The 22,843-nt window shown below is 40.5% G+C and overlaps 1 protein-coding gene across 1 annotated transcript; it reads left to right on the forward strand.

Moving 5' to 3' along the window:
* The first annotated feature begins 10,623 nt into the window (after window positions 1-10,623).
* On the forward strand, window positions 10,624-12,550 carry LOC147639366 (uncharacterized). The gene is made up of 4 exons (XM_086793987.1): window positions 10,624-11,010; window positions 11,169-11,346; window positions 11,606-11,850; window positions 12,177-12,550. Exons 1-4 carry the CDS (start codon window positions 10,624-10,626, stop codon window positions 12,291-12,293), a joined length of 927 nt encoding a protein of 308 aa, XP_086650113.1. The 3' UTR covers window positions 12,294-12,550.
* The last annotated feature ends 10,293 nt before the right edge of the window (window positions 12,551-22,843 follow it).

Consider the following 22,843-nt stretch of genomic DNA (forward strand, 5'->3'; position numbering starts at 1 on the left):
ATGTGACTCGTGAGGGTGTGCCCACCGCCCACACACAAGTGTAAAATTCTAAAATCTGAAATATTTCAAAACATTGAACTCTTGACTCCTCATGTTTGATTCACAGGAAGTGTCGTCAAATGGGTATTGAAGATGGGACGCAAGAAGGGCTTGGAATGGGACTATGTAACTATTGTGAAGACACTCGCAAAGGCATGCATACTTGCAAGTGCAAGTTTTGTCCCCATGTATGGGATGGAGGCCCACACCGCATCGGATCACATAACTTCATGCGAGTGTTTCAGCGTATGGGCCAAAGGTTAACATTGATGCAGAGGTTGTTGATTTGGGTGGTGATGATGTATATGATCCTAGCATTGGCATTGAAGGCACTAGTGGGGCAACAACCGGATCTTCTGCTATGGGATCAATGAGAGGGTTTTTCAAGGAAGAGGAAAAATACCTCAAAAATCCATTGACAAATGCATGGCACCTACAAGCCCGAAAGGATGCAAATAAGGCTATGGCAAGTTCTTTTATGCAGAGGACATTCCTTAGTGGAAAATCAAGAGTCCCTACTTTTCAGAAATGACAACGGCAATTGGGCAAGTGGGTGCTAATAGCTACAAGCCCCCATCTTATTATCACTTGTGTATAAGGGAATAGATTGATGAGGCCAAGTGCTTTGAAAGTAATTTATTAGCAGTGTGAGAGAAATGGAAAAAGTATGGATGTAATATTGTATGTGATGGTGGCTGGTCAGATAATAGAAGAAGACCCATCATCAACATTATGGCCTCTTCAATCCATGGCAATATCTTTCTTAAGCCCATTGATACCACTGGGCCAATATAAGTCAAGGGAATATATTTTTGAGGTCTTGAAAGAGGCCATCTTGGATGTAGGGCCATCAAATGTTGTCCAAGTTTGCATGGCCAATGTGGCAAATTGTGTGTGTGTAGGTCAATTGATAGAGCAAGAATGGCCTTCCATCTTTTACACTAGATGCACATGCCATTGCTTGGATTTACTTTTTGAAGACATTGCATAGTTGGATTGGGTTGCCCATGTCTTAGACCAAGGACTAAAAATTTTAAGCTTTATCACAAGAAAGCAAACAGCCTTGCACTACAAGGGATTGGGCTCATACCCGCGCTCTTAGCCGCTAAAAATGACTTGTGAAGAAAAGTAGCGGGCCCGTGTATCAGCGCGTGTATAATCGCGGCCAGAGACATGCGTGTAAAATCGCGTCTAAAGTACCTCTCAGACGCGCGTATACACGGGTGTATAGCCGCGTTTTTTTACACAGACGCGTTAATACACGCCCCTATACACGCTTCTTATTATATTAGACGCGCTTATACACGGGTGTATAGCCGCATCCTGTTCAGTTACCATGTCCCAGACGCGTTTGTACTTGCGTGTATACACGCCTTTCTTTAATTTAGATGCGCTCATACACGCGTTATTGCCAGTTTATACGCGTTAATACACGCGTAATTTCCAGGGTATCCGCGTCGATACACGCAAGTTTTAGCAGTTTTGACGCGTTTATACACGCGAACAGAGAGCAAAAAAAAAATCCAGAGAGTGCTATTTGGTGCTTGAATACTGTTCCAGCATTCCAGCACCCAATAGCACTCTCTGGTTTAGGGTTTTTGGTGCATTAGACCATCCCATTAGACCATCCACGAAGAACATATGCACGAGGGAGATTAAGACAAGAATGACATGAATGCATACATTGTCATTACACGATTCAAGACAGACATGAATGTAATACTATCGATCAATCAATTCAATATTACTATCAAAATTTCATACATGTATACAAGGGAGTCCATATCTCGAAGTAGCCCATGGCTTGAGTTTACAAAAAAATATATACAATCACATCCTAAATATGGAATGTGATACTACAAGTCTGAGTACTACTCAGACCCAGATGATGACTCGGTGCTCCCCCCATGCTCAGATGAGCTCGCATCGGTCGGAATGTCCGAGGAGTAGTGCTCACGTCCACCCTCTGCAGCGGCGGCCGGTGGATCATCAGCAGCTTGTGCCTGTTCAAGTAATATATAGTATATAAGTATATATATATGCAATTCAATAAACCAAAACCATTCGTTACGAATTTTCAAGTACCTGTCGACCGTATGGTCTCATGGCCAACTCAAACTGCGCGTCCGTAATACGTCCCTCGGCTCTGAAGATGGCCCACGTGTCACGTCTGCTATGCCGGCGAGCATACGAAGTATCATGGGTTGTGGGCTTCCTCCCCGTAACCCATCGCTGTATCATAATCAACACAATTTGTAAGATTAAAACAATTCATAGAATCAATGAATTAAGTAAACAATCAAATAAAGTGACAGGATACTTATGAACTCTGCCTCCCATGACTCGACGCCGCCAGATCCGAAATGCGAAGATCCAACGGTCTCCATCTGGATCCGTCGTGCCTCCACATGCTGCCTGCTCTTCACGCCACCCTCTGCTCGTTTCTTTGCCTCCTTCCACTCGCGTTTGTGCGCAGTGGCAGGTTTCTCGGAAGGATAGCCACCCGCAGCTACATTTAGCCGGTCATCGTACGCGAGTTTTTTAAGGTGAGATCTTTTATTACTTAAGATCTCCCTTATTCGTGTCCTTCCCCATACATCCGAGAATGTAGCATGTGGGGGATTGGGGTACCGACTGTGTACAGCCTCTATCACCTCCCCAACTAATCGGCTATTTTGATCTTTAAATTTAATAAAACAATTTCTATATGAGTTTGATACTACCCCACGCATGTACTCCATTAACTCCCTCCCCCTCGCATCCATCACTATCCCGCCCCTATCCGTCACATCATAGCAAACCACTCTCTCCATCTCTCTCATCTCCTCCTCTTCCGAACTGTCTCCTCTAACTCTTCTCCCTCTATCTCCTCTCTCACCCCGCGCCCTACTACCTCCCCCACCTCCCCCACCTCCCCCACCAAAGCACCCGCCGCATCCTCCACTCCCACTCTTCCTACTGCTGCGGGTGGAGTCACGACTGGGGGATTGTCTACGTGACGGTGGCTGTGAGCCCTGACCTGACGGTGGCTCTGAGGGAGCACGTGATGGTGGCTGTGAGGGTGTACGTGAGTGTGTCTGGGACGAGGTATGTCTCCTCGGTGGACGTGGAAGAGGAGAAGCTGCATGCCGTCTCGTCGGACTCGGAGGAATAGACGGCACTGGAGTGCCCTGGATACTCGCGGTAGGGGTATAGACACCAGGCAGGGAAGGAGGGGGATGGGCATACATATACTCTGTAAGCTCAACCGGACCAGGTTGGCGCCCAAAGTGATTCATCATCTCCATCAACCAATTGCTGTACGCAAATGGATCGGATGAAGAACCTGGAATATCCATAAAGAACCTGCAACAAACATCATCATGTACATCATGGGCTGTCTCTTGACTCACACATTGTCATTACACAAGTCAATTGCCTGCAAACCATGAAATCTGAAACGCCGCAGTTTTCTGTCTGCAGAAACGCGTGTATACACCCGTCAAAAAATGCGTGTATACACCCGGCCAAAAACGCGTGTATATGCGCGTGAAAAAACTCTGCAGACAGGTTACACGCGCTTCTACACGCGTTTGTACACGCGACCTGCGAAAAAAATTTCTCGAAAAGACCGACCCCCCGACAAAGACAGAATGTCCTTATAAAAGGACCAGCCATTGTCGCCCCTGTCAGGATGCAGCAACCCAATCGTGTGCAAAAAGACAAACCCAAAGAGCAAAGAGCAAAGTAAACAAATCTGACAAAAGAGACAAGGCACAGGACAAAGTGACTCACCTCTGAAAAAGTGAGTCCTCTCTGCTCCTTCTCTGCTCCCTCCTTCTCCCGTGTGTGTGCTCCTTTCTCTGCTCCCTCCTTGCTGTTGGAAGAGGCGAAAACAGGCGAAAACGCATGCACTGTTGATTTCTAAGTTCAAAATCTATATTTGGGGAAGGCGGGCTATTTTTAGTTTAAATATGCCGCCGCGTTTATGTTCGCGTTTACGAACGCAGGTATATTCGCGTGTATAGGATTTTAGCTGCGTTTATACACGCGTTTTGCAGAAATTAGCCGCGTGAATACACGCATTTTTTAGGAAGTAGCCGCGTTTATGCACGCAAGTTTTAGGAGATAGCCGCGTGAATACACGCGATATTGTGCTTTCATTAAAAATATATAATGAGTTTGTGTTTTCTGGTTTGTACACAGGATGTCATCAACCTCTTCAAGCAGTTCTGGGGAAGATGAGACAATGCGTCATCGTAATCGCGATGTGTGGTTGGGACAACGGATCAAATGTATGTGCAATCGATGTCAAGGATGCATTGTACGAGCACGTCGAATTACCTTGAATCACATCTCCATGTATGGAGAATGGAATCAAACAGGTTTAGAGGTGAGTAGATGTAAATTGATGGTATTCAAATGACTCATGGTATCCAAATTAAATTAATAGAGTTGTAACATATAATTTGATAAATTGAAGCAGGATGCAGTACCACACCCTAACATGGTACCCTACGCGCGACGAGAGCACGTAAAGCGTCGACGAGATGATGCTGGAGCTTCGGGATCTATTGTCAGAGATGAGTGGGAAAGGGACGACAATAGCCCTGCACCCCACGAAGTTGTGGAAGAGGAGGTGCTTGATGATATGGTGCGGAATCTTTTTAAGGATGATCCCAAAGGTATGGATGACGATGATATGGAACAAGAGCATCTTTATAAAGCTTCATCGACACCGGTGTTTGAAGGGTGCACATTCTCAGTTTTACGTGCTTCCCTTGAACTACTTAATATACAAACAGTTTATGGATGGAGCAATGCAAGTCTTGACGCATTGTTGAAGTAAGCATTCTAACTTATAAATTTGAATTAGTGGTTTAAGGTTTAGGATTTAAGACTAATTATAATTGATGATATTGGATGCAGGCTATTGTCAAACATGCTTCCAAAGGAAAATAGACTACCCACCTCAAGAGACATAGCGAGGCGCTATGTGACATCTCTTGGAGGACTAGATTATGATAAAATACATGCATGCGTCAATGATTGCATTCTCTTTCGTGGGACGCATAAGGAGGCTCTGAGAGGGCTCTGACATGTCCCACTTGTGGTGAAGCAAGGTACAGAACAGATATGAAGAGTTTTGATGTACCTCGTAAAGTCTTGCGACACTTTCCTATAATTCCTCGCATCAAACACATGTTCAAGTGCAAATCCATAGCAGAGCTCATGTCATGGCATTCCTCACATCGATCGGATGATGGCATGTGGAGAATTCCCGCAGACACTCCTGCTTGGAAGCATATTGAAGATGAGTGGCCCAGCTTTAAAACAGAGCCCAGAAACTTGAGACTTGGCCTGGGTATGGATGGAGTGAATCCATTTGGTTTCAAAAGCACCGCATACAGCGTGTGGCCAGTTGTGTTGGTGAATTACAACCTTCCACCATCAATGGCGATCAAGAAGGGACATCTTATGTTATCCCTTCTAATTCCAGGGAAACATAAAGTCAAGCATATGGATGTTTATCTTGAACCACTGATTGATGAGTTGGAGGAACTATGGAGAGGTGTTGCGGTGGTGGACATTAGTAGGCCTCCCTCCTCTCGACACTTCGACTTAAAAGCAGTGTTGATGTGGACAATGCATGACTTTCCAGGATACAGCGATTGTTCTGGTAAGAATTCTAATTACCTCCCTACTCTATTGCTATTAGCTATATATATTAATTAGACGGTTTGACTTTATTATTCTAACTTTTATTTATATTTTAACAGGTTTGAAAACATCGGGTAAACATGCATGTCCTGTTTGTGGCCCTTCGTTAGTACATGAGTATGCTGATGGTTTGTGTAAGACTATATTCGATAATCATCATCGATTTCTCCCCTCAGATCATCCTAAATATGTTGCTAGTAAGAGTAACATTCCTCCACAAACACTTCGTGCAAAAGATTGGAAGCGTATTTGGGAGTCTACAACTATTCTTCCTCCAGATGGCATGAACAGGTATAGTGATGTTTTTTCAATCTTGTTTTGTGTAGTCTCTAATTGGATTAAAGGTCACATAGAGAAATCCCTTGTGCAGGTACTCCATTTTTTTTCGGCTGCCATATTGGACCCATCTTAAGATCAACCATCTTCTTGATCCCATGCACATCTTCAAGAATGTGGGATCTGGTATTTGGGAACATATTACTGGTAAACGAGACAATGTTAGCGTACGTGAGGACTTGCGGGTCGCAGGACGTATGCGTCAAGCTTGGCCACGAGAGGTGGGTGGGCACGTTCGTCTTCCGCCTGCACCATGGATTATATCAAAGAAAGAGGAGAAGCAGGTAAAGCAGGCCATCACCACTTTGCGTACTCCCACTGGATGCATGAGATCATTGAAGGGAGCCTTTACAACCACTAAGAAAAGAGGCGTTGAGCAACTATATGGGTTGAAGTCCCACGATTGGCACAAGATGCTTCAAGTAAGTGTTTTCCAAGTCTTGTACGTACGTTGAAATTAAATTTTGTAATGCCATAAACCATAAATGTGCTCTTATGTGCGCAGTTCATACTACCTACTAGCATCGACCATTGTGCAAATAAGAGTTTGAAAAAATGTATTTATAAGATGGGCGAGCTTGTGAGGTATGTAAAACCCATGCTCAGATCACCCTTCATTATACCTTGCAAAATGAACGTGCATGAGGTATAACGTACTATTTATTTATTTTTCAGATATGTTAGTTCCAAAGCAATTGATCCAGCCACGTTGGATGATGCGCGTGTTATGGCAGTGGAGGTGGTTTGTTTGGTAGAGGAGACTTTTCCGCGAACCATTCTCACAAGTCAACTACATCTCATTGTGCATTTAGTGGACGAAATTGCTTTATGTGGTACTGTGCATGCACGCTGGATGTTCTTCCTAGAGCGCTTCATGAAGACCTTAAAAGACTTTGTGAGACAAAGTGCAAGGCCTGAAGGAAGCATGGCCGAGGGTTGGTTGATACAAGAGTCTCTTGTATATATTTCAGAATTTCTTGGTCAGGTGGACAGCTCTTTGCCACGACTATGGAGCAATGAAGAGGACTTGAGGATGACCTTTATTGTGCCTCAAGGAAAAGGACAGAGTAAAGTAATTGACAGAACATTGATTGATGATCTCAATTTCACTTGTATCCTTAATAGTGATGTGATGAGCAGATGGGTTACAAGATATGAGGATGCAAAGACAAAAAGGCAAGCAGAAAGAGCTCTCTTTCGGAGGCAACATGGCTCTCGGAAGGCGTACCCTAAGCATCTAGCAACACTTCCGAATGATATCCATGTTGATTGGTTGCATGAGGAAATGGAGAGAGCAGAGAGCGACGAGGGGCTACATATCACGGTGGAAGAATGGGAGTATGCACGAGGATGCATGTCAAAGGTACATAGAACTAATGTTTTGCATTAGTTGTAAGTGATTTGCTTTTAATATTTATTCACATTGCTTACACAATATTAATATTGCTTCTATTTTGGTCCAGTGCACTATGTTCAATGCTATATGGTGTGAAGGCAAGCATTTTCGAACACAAAGAATTGATGAAAAGAGAAATACACAAGATTGCGGTGTCATTAGTAGCTTTGAGGGAGCTAATGGAAAAATGGATGATTATTGTGGCATAATCCAAGACATATTTAGGCTTGACTTTCGTCGCTTCTTTGTGTATGTTTTGGATGTCAAATGGCAAATGAACGTGGTGGAAAAAGGGCCTGATGCAACGATAAAACGCCATGCAAGTGGATATGTAACTATTGACTCTACAAAGTTCTGGCAAACAAAGAAAGATAGGCTCGTATTGCCACAACAATGTGAGCAGGTATGCATTTTTTTACTAATGTGTTTCATGTACATATATATCTAAGCTCGCGTACCCCTTGACTTTTGATATGCTAATTAATTACTGTACTGTGTGTATTTGAGTAGGTTATCTATCTACCAATGGTGCATGACATCAAATGGTGGTACGTCATCCCTATTGCACCACGTTCCAAAGTGATGTATAATACATTCACTGATATGGAGCATATGGAGGATGTAACAAGCCGCAATGAAGATGACGTCGAACATGCCATTGAAGATGTTGTGATCGATGATCAAGAAATAAGAGATGATCGTGATAATGAGGATGAGCATGCCATTTCTCATGATCATGAGAATGACCCTACCATTGAGGATGATGGTGATGTTGATGAGGATGATCAGGACATCGATACCATTATCAATGGAGTACAGAATATCGATAGTGGAATAAATTTAATCGTAGCCTTACCAATTGATCAAATGGATATTGATGTTGATCGTTTGACAAGGATGGATCTTATTGAAGATGAGATCGAACCCTAACCAATCCGTCACTGTATGTTCTAAATTGATGACATTTCTATCATCTCATATGCATGATTTATTTTTGAATATATTTCATTGTTGTAAATGCATGTAGTGGGATTGTGTAATGATGTATACTGTAATGTACTATGAGATGGTTTAAGGAAAATAGTTTTTAATTTTGTTAAGGAATTCAGTTTTTTTTCAGTTTTTCTCTGCCATGCGTGTATTAATCCGTGTACAGTGGCGTGTATTTATCCGTGTATAATAGCGAGTATTATCTCGTAAATATTATCATGTATTTATGCGTGTATTACTGCGTGTATATAAACGCGTTTATACACGCGTTGATAAATGCAAATATACACGCGAACTTAAATGCTAAAATACACGCGCCCGATTCTATTCAAATACAAGCGCGACCATACACGCGTTCGTAATTTATCGCGTGTATGAAACGCGTGTATGGCAGCATTGTCTTGTAGTGTTGGCCATGTATCGACAGCATAGTGCAAAGGAGTTGTTAAATCCTTTGACCACCAGATTTGCATACACATTCATAATGCTTGCAAACTTCTTGGATGAGAGGGTGTACAATGGGTTGAGAAGGTTGGTTGTGAGCCCAGAATGGTGCTCATGGAAGTCATCATGCACAGAGAAGGCTAAGGATGTTGTATCTATCATCTTGGGCAACAGTTTTTGGATAGATGCATGGAAGATTGTGACACTATGTAAACCAATATTGAAGATCCCTCGTTTGGCTGACAGAGAAGGGACTACCATGGGCTTGATCTATGAGTTGACAGATCGCATGGTAGAGAAGATAAAGAACATGACAAGTGTGGATCTTGTAAAGCTCAATGCCATGAAGGAAATTTGTTTTGGAAGATGGGATATAATGCATTCTCCTTTGCATGCTACAGGCTTTGTCTTGCATCCTGCCTGGAGAGGGAAGGGCCAAGATAGTGATGCAAAGGTGAACAATGGATGGATGAAAACCATAGAATGCTACACTAAAAACAATATAGAGGAGCAAGGAGCCTTGGTTGACGAGTTGGATATATCAATCGAAGGGAAAGTCCTTTGCTCATGCCCTTGCCAAGGAGGAGAAAAGAATGCAACATGCTGTAAAATGGTGGGAGACATTTGGGGCAAGCACTCCTAAATTGCAACAGCTTGCTATCCGTGTGTTGTCTCAAGGAAGTTGCTCATCACCATGTGATCAGAGAAATTGGAGTACTTTTTCTCTCATTCATACAAAAAGGAGGAACAGGTTGAAGCCCTCTTACCCAGAGAAGTTGGTATATATACATACCAACCTCCGTCTCCTTATTACAAAGCTCAAGGAGAGAGGGTTTGAGAAGATGGAGGTGACCTTAGAAATGGTCAACAAAGAGAAAGATGATGATAGACTCATTTCTTTGTAGGAACTACAAGAGCTAGATGAGGAAGTAAATGTAAGAGTTGTCATAGGTGCAAGTACAAGTGTTTCTGTTGAGCTAGATGATGAGGAGGAGGAGGAGGAGGAGGAGGAGGAGGAGACTAGTGATGATGAGGGTTCTCCTTCCCACTCCTTTAGGGAGGAGAATGAAATGGAAGACATCTTAGAGTAGACTTCTGACTGGTTAGTATGCAGGTTTTTGTTTAGCAATAGTCTTTAGGTTTCATTTTGATATGTCAATGTCATGACTCATGTTATGTCTAATGGTTTAAAATTTGAGGCTTGACGCAATGGAAGTTGGAAGTTCAAACTTTAATATTTGCATTTTTAATTTACTATGGTCGTAGTACTGGGCTTCTAGTTTTGCTAATATAAATTGTGTGCAAGTTTACTTTCCTTGGTTTTTTTAGACATATTATGACATATGAAATGGATTGTATCATTATGAAGTTCTCCTCTCATTTTTTTCATTTCTCATTGCCAATAATTTGGTGAAAATATAATTTATTGCCTATAAAAGACAATGTAATGTATGTTTCAGTCCGAGTGATGCCAAACATAATTGAAACATACGGTCATACACATGTTTCATACTCGTATGTGTATGCGTATGCGTCTACACATGCTTCATATTCGTAGGTAATGTATGTTTCAGTCCGAGTGATGCCAAACATAATTGAAACATACGGTCATACACATGTTTCATACTCGTATGTGTATGCGTATGCGTCTACACATGCTTCATATTCGTATGTGTATGCGTATGCGTCACGTATGTTCAAAACTATGGCTTAGATAAATGAAGGGTCGCGGAGCGTGGCCGTTGCGAGAGGTGCTTTGGGCGATTCGGAATGCAGCCGGGTGGCGAGACCTAATGCCGAATAAAGGCAAGTACGCGGGAGAGTCGAACGTTCTGCGAGACGAGTATGCGAGAAAGAGCGACGAGCTTCTGGAGTATGTCATCTCGCTGGAGGCCACCATAGAGAGGATGAAGGTGGCAGCCCAGTCGTACAGGACGCGCTACGACAAGGAGAAGCGAGACGTCCGACAGCAGATCGAGATCGCCGTCTCCAAAGTTCGTGAAGCCCACAGGCAAATCAAAACGCACCTCGCTTGCAGACGCGACGCTGAGAAGAAGCTCCAAGAAACCCAACGGCGTTTGGAGGAGGAAGAGACCCGAGGAAAGGTAATACTGAACTCTATCATCACATATCTCCTTCATTAGAGAGAAGATTAGGCCCCCTTTTTTTTAAATCGCAACGCTAATCAAGTATTAAATCACAACTAATCAGAGCATTTCCTATGCTAACAACATCATATGCATGAATTCTGGCACGATGAAAGGAATTGGAGACCAAAATCTTAATCTTGGAGACTAAAATACTGGAACAAGAGGAAGATAAAGAAAATATTCATCAAGATGATCATGAGACAAAAAGGGGCGAACAGGCGGCAGCATCGCCCATTGATACTCAAAATTATCAAAGCCTGCGACAGAAAGCTACACTTGCTTGGATGCTTAGCAGGTTTGTTAATTTATAATTATTATTGACAAGCTACGTAACACCTTAGGCTTTCCTAGGTCAATAAGTTCACGATAATCTCAAAATAAGAACTTCAAGGTGGTCGCTCATTTGAACAGAGAGATTATATTAAAAATGACAACAATGATAACAAATGAAACAATCTATGGTTAGGTTAATTAAAACATGGACTAGGTCGTTTTGATTTGTATGGAAAGAATGAAGGTTAGACTTGATTAGGGCTGTCTGATTATGTAGCATCTGTCATTTTATCAGATGCTTACTTACAGTCAGAACCAGCTGATGGAAAGACGGCCGATTTGTTGAAGCTGGTTCGGAAGCTGCAAAGGGAGTTGGAGGACGAAAACTTGTCCCTGACTCATGGCGGCAAGTCAGCAACGTCAACGATCGAATGCCGCTACGTCGAAAACGAGATAAGGCGTTTACTGGGGCTTTCTGATCCCTCATTAAAAAGCATGAAAGAAGACTCGACTTTGCCAATGGTAAGGGCGCGGATATTTTCATTTCTACATGCTCTTTTATAGTATATTTATTAATTAATCTAGTTTCAAGTAAGCACGTAACTTTTATTCTTGAGAGATGTTATATATTTAAATACGTGACTTTTTAGATATTTAAGTAAATGGTTGAAAGATGTTTCATATATGTATTTAGAGATGTCTAGTATGTGTAGACTGATGGGATTCAAACAAATGTTCTTGTTTGATGAGTCCCATCCCTCTACCACCACTAGGCTACATGCCCCATGGGCATCAAATGATGTATCACCTCTAACCCATGCACTCTTTCTTTCTCTTTACATTTTTAGCAACCTGAGCTCTCCACTCCTCGGTCTAGAGAGGAAGAGTATCTCGCAGTTGAAATAGGAAAAGATAAAAGAATCAAACGAAGAGACCACAGTAAAGCTCGAAGCCCACGTAAGTAGTCCCTCAAGACTATGCTCTTTGATGGTCTTTTACACAACTTGACACAACAGTTGAGGCAGCTCCAACAAATGGCTAATGGATAGCTAGGCTCCTCAATATTGGCTCACGGGATATTAGGGATTTTTGTGGGTTTGTAAGTTATGATGAGTGTACACAAAGGCGAGACAAAGGCTATCAAAACAGAAGAAAACATAAATTCATTAGAGATAAGAAAAAAATGGGAGCTTTTTTAAACAACCTCTTGCTCCAAAAGCAAACATTTGTCAATTGCATGAGCATATACTTGTAAATCTTAAATGCTCATTTGTTAGTTGCATGAGCATATAGAAAAACATACTTGTAAATCTTAAATGTAACCTAGCTATAAGCAATGTGCCTTAATTATGTAATCCTCTAGTATATTGTATATAACTCCACATATATATAACTCTATATATGTATGTATAGCTCTATCTTTATAACACTGTATATATGTATATATAGATCTATATTTATAACAGTATAGTCCTTATTTAAGTAGTTATATATAGTATATACTATATATATACACACACACGCACACACATATATATAGTATATATATGTATATATAGTGTGTGTGTGTGTAGTATATACTATATATACACACACACACACACACACACACACACACACACATACACACACACACACACACACACACACATGCACTAAAATATATAGAGAGAGAGTTTTATATACAACACTGTAGTCATTATTTAAGTATAGTTATATATATATATATATATATATATATAAGTGTATAGTGTATACATGTATATTTTAAAAAATCTATAGAACTCTCTCTATGTGTGTGTGTGTGTGTGTACGCACGTACGTATGTATGTCAACCTTACATTTGGATGGTCATTTGTTGTGCTTTTTTCCCTTTGATATTCTTTCTTTGTACATTAAGAAGATATTATGTTGTAAATTCCATAGTTGCCTAGTTCCAAAAGCAAGTTAAAAATGGGACTCACTTCTCAAAGATCTTAAGAAAGACATTATCCTTTTAAAGTTCCATCTACCTTGCCACTTTTTGTAATACAATCATTAAACTCATAAGGTAAAAACTTAATCTTCTCAATAAAAAGACATGTTTGCATGACACTTGTTGTGATCCCAAGAAATTAGTTTGGCTTCTTCAAGAGTTAGCCCATCAATTCTATTAGAATGCACTTGTGATGGCTGCCTTCTTAGTTCCAGAATGCAATCTTCCAAAAACAAATTAATCAAACAATTGAGCACAATGAAAACCAAAACCATATGTATTGGGTCTTTCTATTATGGAACTATTCAGGATTAACCATGACTATGAATGGCAAAATTATAATGAGTATTAATCTTTATTTTTTCTTTAAAATTATTCACAAGAAAGGTATGTGTAGCCCTAACTTCCAAGGGTCATCTTCTAGTCGTGAGATCTTGAGGGGACCTATGGACTTTTTCAATTGGAATATCTTACATCTTTTGATTAATAAGCTTCAAAAGTGTAGTATTCTTACTTTATTCTATTAAGAAAAGTGAATACTATAATTCTATCACATAGTGTGATGAAATCTATCTTCTTCTCTCCAATTGATTCCTTTTATATGTTTATGTTATTATTATTGCCTCATTAATCATCCCTTCCATATTCTATTCTTGTCTTCTATGCTAAATTGTTCTTGCCTAACCCTTCTATATTCTTTAGGCTCATTCACTACAAGAGGATGAGGGCAAAGCCACTTGATGTAGCCATGCCACTAGTGAGAGAATATAGTGATCAAAGAGTAGAAGCTGTGCTACAGTGAGTGAATGCTACACGAGCGTCGTATTATATATAGTACACGGCTATACATGTGAATACATCTATACATATAGCCATGTTTTGAGACAAAACTAGGCATACCCGTGAGTAGAATTTTCACAGACACACGAGAGCAAATGTATGTTGATATGTAATATAGAGATGCCCAAGAGAGACCAGTTATCACACGGATTTTCAAGAAGGACCGAGATCGACATGATCATATTTAGAAAGAAGAACTCATATGAAAAATATGAAATTAAAATTGCTAATTGAGAAAATAAATAATAATATATTAGGGTGAGCTTGTTCTGACATCGACCATATCTTTAATTAAATAATCTTTAATTAAATCCATACATGCTAATTGGTCTATCTTAAGATCCATATCTCCACCCATTGCAAGGTCAACAAAAATATCTATGCCACACTAACTATAGCAGACTTCACATTCATCGTCATCATCATCATTGGTATGTTTGGATTTGATTGCTTCGTCCTCATCTTGGATAGAGACACCTTCATCTTCATTGGTTGGTAGTATCTCTCTCTCTCTCTGCATCTTGCACTTTATCCTCCACATGTTCATTTTTAACTCCCACTTTATTCATGAGCTCTTCAATATTCCCCTCATGAAAAGTACCAACAGCGAGGAGTAACTATGATATACCACCATTCCTTGTTATGTAGGTCAAGTTGAAACACAACCTAGTATGAAAGAACACACAAAGTGTTAATTAAACATTTACAAGGAACTATATATTAAAATCTCTTGCTCAAAACTTGCCATAATGCCAAAATCTTGTGTACTTCTCTTTGTATATATATGTTGAGTGCAAAAGTGCCTTCTCTTAGACCACATGGCATTGTAAACTTTATATTACCAAACAACACCAAACGAATTTTATATATGATTTAAATAAATAACCATATAATGTGATTCTATTTGGGTTAATTAAGAGATATAGAGGCACACTTACTTAAGGCTCCCATCCTCTTGTATACTCACATTCCTCTTATTGTCACCACCTCTCCATCTTTTTTTATCTTCCCCATTTCTACATCAAGCTATTCAATGTTATAATATTTTGGAAGTGATGTAAGGCTAGGTGGAAATGGCAAGCATCTCGAATGCATCCTAAATTCTTTTCTCTCCTCTTTTATCGTCCTTCTTACCTCTTCATACCTTGCCATTTCCTTTTGATACATGCAACACCATCTGCTCATCATCCCCATTGCTCCCTAATCATGACATTGTGGAATACACTTGAGAGAGATACTATGAAATATGTATACATGCTTCTTGCACTAACCATCCTTCTGCCATGTTTCCTTCCAGTCTTGCTCTTTGCCTTACAAAATCCTTCAAGGTCTTCATGAACTTCTTGAGGACGAACATCCATTGAGCATGCATAACACCACACACACAATTCATCTATTAAGTGTACTACAAGATATAGTTAGCTATAGTGAGCATGCAAAACACCACACATGGACAATTCATGTATTAAGTGTACCACAAGATATAGTTAACTAGTGAGTAAATATTTTGGAAAGTTCTCCTCAATCATACACATGGGCCTCCACTGCCATTACTCTAGCAGCATCAATAGTGGATGGATGCACCTCCTTGGAACTTATGTATCCATGATAGAGATTACTCAATTTTTAACTACCACGTCAATCAATCCTCCAAACTACCACAAAAATAAAACAAAACCATGTTTGAATTTTTCTTACGGATACCTCACCCTGCTTCCATTTTGTATATGGCCTCATGCACTTTTTGATCTCCATATCCACTAATACATATGGGAGGGTGTGAGCATGGATTGGTGGTACGATTACCATTGTCTTTTGACATTCCTTTCCAAGCGTTTCAAAAAGAGTGGGAAAAGAATTAAATCCCTTTTTAATTTTTTAACCAAAATAACCTTTTTCGTAAACTGAATCTTGGTGATGCCATCGTGTGTGATCCCCTCTCTCTAGAATCACGGCATTGCTCTCTCTCTCTCTCTCTCTCTCTCTCTCTCTCTCTCTCTCTCTCTCTCTCTCTCTCTCTCTCTCTCTCTCTCTCCCCCCCCCCTCTCTCTCTCTCTCTCTCTCACTCACTTTGTGTGTGTGTGTGTGTGTGTGTGTGTGTGCACGTGTGCAAGGATGAAGCTGCAAGTTGAAGGCATCAACTCGAAGTTGCCAAGTGAGCTACAAAACTCTCTCTCTCTCTCTCTCTCTCTCTCTCTCTCTCTCTCTCTCTCTCTCTCTCTCTCTCATGTGAGCCTACCTTTTCTCTTTGCTCCCTTCTCCTTCATGTGTTCTTCTCTTTATTGTTTGCACTATGGATCTATTTGTTCAGCTCAAGAACTCTCTCTCTCTCTCTCTCTCTCTCTCTCTCTCTCTCTCTCTCTCTCTCTCTCTCTCTCTCTCTCTCTCTCTCTCTCTCTCAATGGATGGATTCTGAGTTCTTCATTTTTTGAATGAATATTTTTGGATACATCAATGAGAATATGGATGCGTAGGTTAATGCGATTCATATCACGAAGTCACATGACATATGATGGAATATTCAGGTTTAAAGAAAAGGGAGAAAAGAAGAAAAGAAAAGATAATGCACAGGTTGGGAGAGAATACTTTGGTTGATGAAACTGAAAGAAAGAAGATTTACAAAGCTATGGCTAAGTGTTGGCGTAACAAAACACATGGTATATAAGTAATCAAAAGTAGATATTTGAACAACTCCTCCATCCAACTTTCAGTGAAATACAACCTACAACATTGGATGTTGAAAGAGTTCTCATCTCCAACATTTGCAATGCATTGACCCAAGTAAAGGTGTCTCACTTGATAGATGAACATTTCCTAAAGAAATCTTCTTTGATGATGCTACTTAATGGTGATGGTGACACATTAAAGCATGTAAGCTATTCCAAATTTGCAAAGGTATTCGTGGGTATCCATAGGAGAAACCTCACTGTTGTAGGCCAAAGAGGATGATAAAGTCTTGCCCTTTTATGCATGCTAAAGACAACCACCTCAAAGTAACATCATCACAGCCGAGATTAGAGACCTTGTCTTTGTCTTTTGGGTGTTGGAGACTTGGGTATCCTTGAACAAAAAGATATATATTGAAAGAGGATAGGTAGAAAATATTTCGCAAAGAATCCGGTACGTCTGCTTGATGAGCCTATGGTTTTGTACATACCATTCTTTTTAATTTAATTGAACTTCAAGCACTACAATCCCAGTAATGTGACTGCATTTTTTGTTCTATCATGTACCTTATAGAAAGGTCAAGTCCTTTTCAGTGTACTGGGAAAATACCTTGCAGTAAGGTGAAGTCCTACAAAGAGTAAACAAACTTGACAGTATTGAAAAGATCTTAATTATATCTTCAGTACTATTAATTAATCTAAAAAGATACTTAGTTATACCTTTAGTGCTGTTAAGTACTCCAAAAGATCTTAATTATACCTTTAGAGTACCTTTAACACTAAAAAGATACCTAATTGTGTCTTCAATGCTGTTAAGTACTCCAAAAGATACTTAATTGTACCTTCAATACTATTAAGTTCTCTTAAAGATACTTAATTGTACCACACTACAAAGCAATTTAAAGATACTTAATAGTACCTTCAAAACTATTAAGTATTGCAAGAGAATATACTAAAGCACTCTAAAGTACTTAACAATATTTTTGAGTACTATTAGGTACTTTAAAAGAGTACTGGAAAATCATTGTTTCTACTATCAAGTGCATTTGCAAGGTCAATTACATTTTTCTACCTTTAAGTAATGTTAAGTACTTTAAAAGAGTACTATCGAATCATTTGCAAGGTCAAGTGCTTTTCAATGCTTTACAGTAAGGTAAATACCTTTTTAGTACTACCAAGAACTTTAAAATAGTACTAAAAGGTAGTCCATAGTACTCCAAATTACTTCAAATTACTCCATAGCTTTCAAAAGTACTCAAAAGTATCTTTCAATACTGTATACACACCAAAAGTAATTTTCAGTGCTGTTATGTAATCGTAAGTAGCCCAAAATAGCACTCTAAACCCTAATGTTTGTAATAATATATTTTGTGCTGTCAGGTGGAGTTCTACATAAGATTTCAGGATAGCCACCCATAGGTGCAGATCTCTCTAAGATGCTTTGAGGGTCTAAAGCCTTACTTTGTGCACAAATTGAAGGACTGGATTACTGTTGTATATATCATGTACAAATGATGTATTTTAAAGATGCCTTCAATCAAATGCGACATAACCAGTTTTGGAACCATGGGAAATTATGTACATGCACTTATGGAATTTGCATTCTAGAAACTCGTAAGTGTATGTGTGTAGCTCTTCAATCTATATACAATAGCGTCACAACTCTTTCAGGATATCTATTGTGTCCAAAGCCTACAGATTCACAGTTCCATGCGTGGAAATGCTTTGATGGAACGTGTGCTCATCAATGTGGCATAAAGAGGATGATGCTATGTCCCAATGAGATATTTGAGAATATTTTATTGGTCTCAGTCAAAGTCTTTGCAAACATAGAGACATGCCATGTTGATGAGAATGGATGTAGTTTGACAGATGGGATGTAACTAGTTTATATCCTTATTCATAAACCATATAACAAGTTTCATCAAGCATAACACTTGAAATAAATGGATATGAGAGCAAACCTAGCTAGATGAAGATAAGATAAACATGGAGAGAGAGAGAGAGAGAGAGAGAGAGAGAGAGAGAGAAAGTATAGCTAAAATTTTATGAGTACTTTAGCAAAAACAAGCCTTGCAAATACCTTTCTCCTCTCACAAAGTATGAGAGAGAGATGATCCCTTTATAGCCTCTAGGCTAGGGTTTGGTACACACAAACCTTATCTCAACATGAGATGGTTTGCTTCACACACACACACACACACATACACCTTGTCTATAAAATGAGCATATAATTTCAACACACCCCCTTAATGCTAACCATGGGACATGGCCACATGGAACATGGGAAGGAATTGGACATACTCATACACCAAAAACAAGTATAAAGCCTTTATAACACAGTCTTGTACAAGAATTGACTCATGAGTTACAATGTGTGCTGATTGGAGATGTTGTTCTTGGGACTTAACAATGTCCCAGTGGAGATGAACATGTACACCTTAATGATGGTGCACCTTCACTCTTTATGCTTGCTTGTTTATAGCTTTCCACTTTGGCCATTCTCACACAATGGCCAACGCAAGACTGCTACCCTTTCTTATGTGGTTTTCTTGGTACAACAGGACTTATGCTCTTGTGCATACTAGGCCTCCTCCTTCTCAAAAGGATAGCAACACCTCATGTGGGTATAATAGCATGGGGAAGAGCAGGATTTTCCATGGCCTCTCAAGCACCAAGAGACTTGAAAAATCTACACAAATCTACACTGGGCACTAATTGCTAATCCAAACATGCTTTGACGGTGACTAAACTTTGCGAGCATGTGGGGGTGGGTCCCCTCCACATTCTTACAAAGTTTAGTCCCCATCAGAGCATGTTTGGGTATGATGGCATGGGGAAGAGCGGGATTTTTCATGGCTTCTCAAGCACGAAAAGACTTGAAAAATCCGCACTAGGCACTAATTGCTAACCCAAACATACTCCAATGGGGAACAAACTTTGCAAGCATGTGGGGGTGGGTCCCTCCCACATGCTTACATAGTTTGGTCACCATCGAAGCATGTGTGGGTATGATGGCATGGGGAAGAGTGAGATTTTCCATGGCCTCTCAAGCACCAAGAGACTTGAAAAATCTGCACAGTGCACTAATTACTAACCCAAACATGCTCTGATGTGGTGACCAAACTTTGTGAGCATGTGGGGGTGGATCCCCCCCACATGCTCGCAAAGTTTCATCCCCATCGAAGCATGTTTGGGTGCAATGACAAGGGGATTTTCAACAAACAATATGATAGCCAAAGTGTTAAATAAATTAAAAAAACCATGAACGTCAACTAAAATGCAATGATCCTCAATAATGAAAAAACTTATACTGATAAAAACATCAACTAAGTACATCAGAATGTGAGCTAACCCAACCACTCTAGGTTTAGCCACTAATGCAAAAGATCAAGGCATAATGAAAATGAGCTACCCCAGCTAGTCTAAGGTTATTCACTGCCAAAAAATATGAGTGTGAGCTAACCCAGCTAGTTTGATTTTAGTCACTATCAAGATAGAGATCAAGTCAGCAGCACCCTTTCTAGCTCTCAAATGCTCTAGAATGCTCTTATGGTCATCCACTTGAAGCCAAAAACGTGGGCGAGAACTCTGTTTTCGGCTCTATACTCGATCAAGAGTGAGCTTGGTAGCAACCACTAGATGAAAGAACTGAAATGCCTCTAAATCCCACTCCCACTGCTAGAACTCAAGACTCCCCCAACGAAGTTGAATCTGTTGCCTACCACAATCATGGTATGGGCGTCAAAAGAAAACCCATGATCATTCATTGTATCCTAGTCAAGGATGCACTTTGGCCTAGTGCAACTCATCAGATAGTAGTCTACTTCCTCGCTATTTCCCTCACTGGCAATAACAGCAAATACATTACCCTCCTGTAGCAAATATGTCAGGTCATCATAGCTGGCCATGAAGACAGGACCTGTGTGCTCATCAGACAACACTGGATGATGTGAAGGATGCTCGAGGGAGAGGACTGTCTGTATCCATGCATCTGCCCATCCTCTCGAGGCACAATGTGACCAATCGCCATCCATACATGCTCCACTAAAGCATGCAAGCCGTCATGTGTAAATTGTGGGGGCCACCATGCACACGCTCCTAATGGAATGTAAGCCCAAGGTGCCAGGTACTGTGTCACAATCATGGGAGACTCTACGGTCAATCATGCCACCATCCACATGCCAAAAAAATCTCCTAATAATCTGAGCATCATATTTGGGATACAATGATGTTGCACTCCCACACAAATGTTGGGAGCACCATTTGACCACATGGCCCGCATCTCTGAGCATCTTATCACAGTTGATGACATCTCAGGGCACGTTTCACACACACGCCCGCACCATCATGCTCTCCCTTCCCATGACCAGTCTCAAATAATGACCAAATCACTGGGATACTAGACTGCACATGCCACCTTATAAACCCATAAAACAAAGTCTTAGTTATTGTTTTCTTTAAGATGTTCTAGTGAATTTAGTTTAATTGCGAATATAAGAGAACCATAAGTACTACTACCTGTAGAGCCAATAGAATTGTCCTTGTGACGATTTCTATGCGCCACAGCCATCCGACCAAACCCATCCCTGGCCATGTGTGATCCCACAATCTCATAAAAAATCATCATGGAGACGAAAACAGTGTTGCGCACAAAATGTGCATCATGTGAACGATCATCATTGATGTAGAAATGATACTCTCGAATATAATGACATGGGCCTTGGGGGTACTCGCTATCCCATCTACATGGGCCTCTGCATGTCGATAGCTAATGTGGACCATAATAGCAACCTGGTGAGGTAAGCAAGAGAGACGATTAGGACATAAAAAATCAAATAAGTAATATAGCTCAAACACGAAACAAATATTATAAAATATAACCATTACTTGCTCTAAGAAGTAATACACAGATTATAACCATTACTTGCTCTAAGAAGTAATACACAGATTGTAAGATGTGAAGGTGTAGTTCTTTGCAAAATCAACCACAGAGACGACCACACCAATAGGAAACTCTGTTAGGCATGCTCGGAACTAACGATCCTGCCACTTGGCACAATGATTGTGCCATATATAGGGGTAGATCTGCTCCCTAAATGTGGCTGTGAAGTGACAACATGGTGTATGTTTGTCCAAAAGCTACAACTTCCTGGACTACCCACCACTCTAGAGCTGGTGTGTCACATACTCATAACATTGCCATGGCACTCTCTCTTGGTCACTTGCATCAAGATCTACCATTTGTAGATGTGCAAGTGAACCATATGATGTGCAATTGCTCTCCACACAAGGCATCCTATGGACATGGGCATCCTCTGTGCATGCACACAAAAGAGAGTGAATGAAATCATGACTACGAGGCAACTCTCTATGCCCACTAAGAGAACGGAACACATTATATAAAAGTTAGAACTCAACATGGTAGCGACAACAACATGTGTCATGCTATCGTCGTTGGTGAGTACCTCACAAACCAAGGCTTACACCCCTCAAATGACCTTTGCCCAATTTTAAGCTTTGGATATGATGCCACAAACTGAGAATACAACTTTGTTTGGGTCATTTCAAGAAAGCAAGCACCATTGCTCACTCCTCTTGTCTCGCTCTTACACAAAGCTTTCTTGAAAACTGGCGAGGCACGATAATTTTCCTCCCAAAAACTTTCTATCAAGGCTCTAGTGGTTTCATCATGCCTAGCTACACGACCACTACTCGCCCACAAAGCACCAACCTCATTGGCATCTAAACTTTGCCGTCTAATAGACCCAACTCTAAGTGTGTGTGGTGCTATGGAAAGGATGCGAGATGTGGTGCTATGGAAAGGATGCGAGATGTGGCACTCACCTTACCCTTCATTTGGGAGCTACTTATATGGCTGCCACAATAGCCCGTTGAGCAGCCAAAGCATCCACAGAGTTCCTCTTCTTGTTAACTGTATAGGAACGACAAACACTTTGTAGCACCACCATGCCAACTCTCCTCTCTCTTTGACCTCCAATGTCAGAAAGTGCCCTGTAGTTGGCCATGTTGG

This window comes from Cibotium barometz, chromosome 4 (assembly GCF_041138505.1).
Source record: "Cibotium barometz isolate CiBa-2024 chromosome 4, ASM4113850v1, whole genome shotgun sequence".
Classification (NCBI taxonomy): Eukaryota; Viridiplantae; Streptophyta; class Polypodiopsida; order Cyatheales; family Cibotiaceae; genus Cibotium; species Cibotium barometz.

Coding starts and splice junctions, on each gene's coding strand:
- LOC147639366 (XM_086793987.1), top strand. CDS start 10,624: ATGAAGGGTCGCGGAGCGTGGCCGTTGCGAGAGGTGCTTTGGGCGATT. Junction 11,347..11,605: donor TACACTTGCTTGGATGCTTA/GCAGGTTTGTTA, acceptor CTGATTATGTAG/CATCTGTCATTTTATCAGAT. Junction 11,851..12,176: donor AAGACTCGACTTTGCCAATG/GTAAGGGCGCGG, acceptor TTACATTTTTAG/CAACCTGAGCTCTCCACTCC.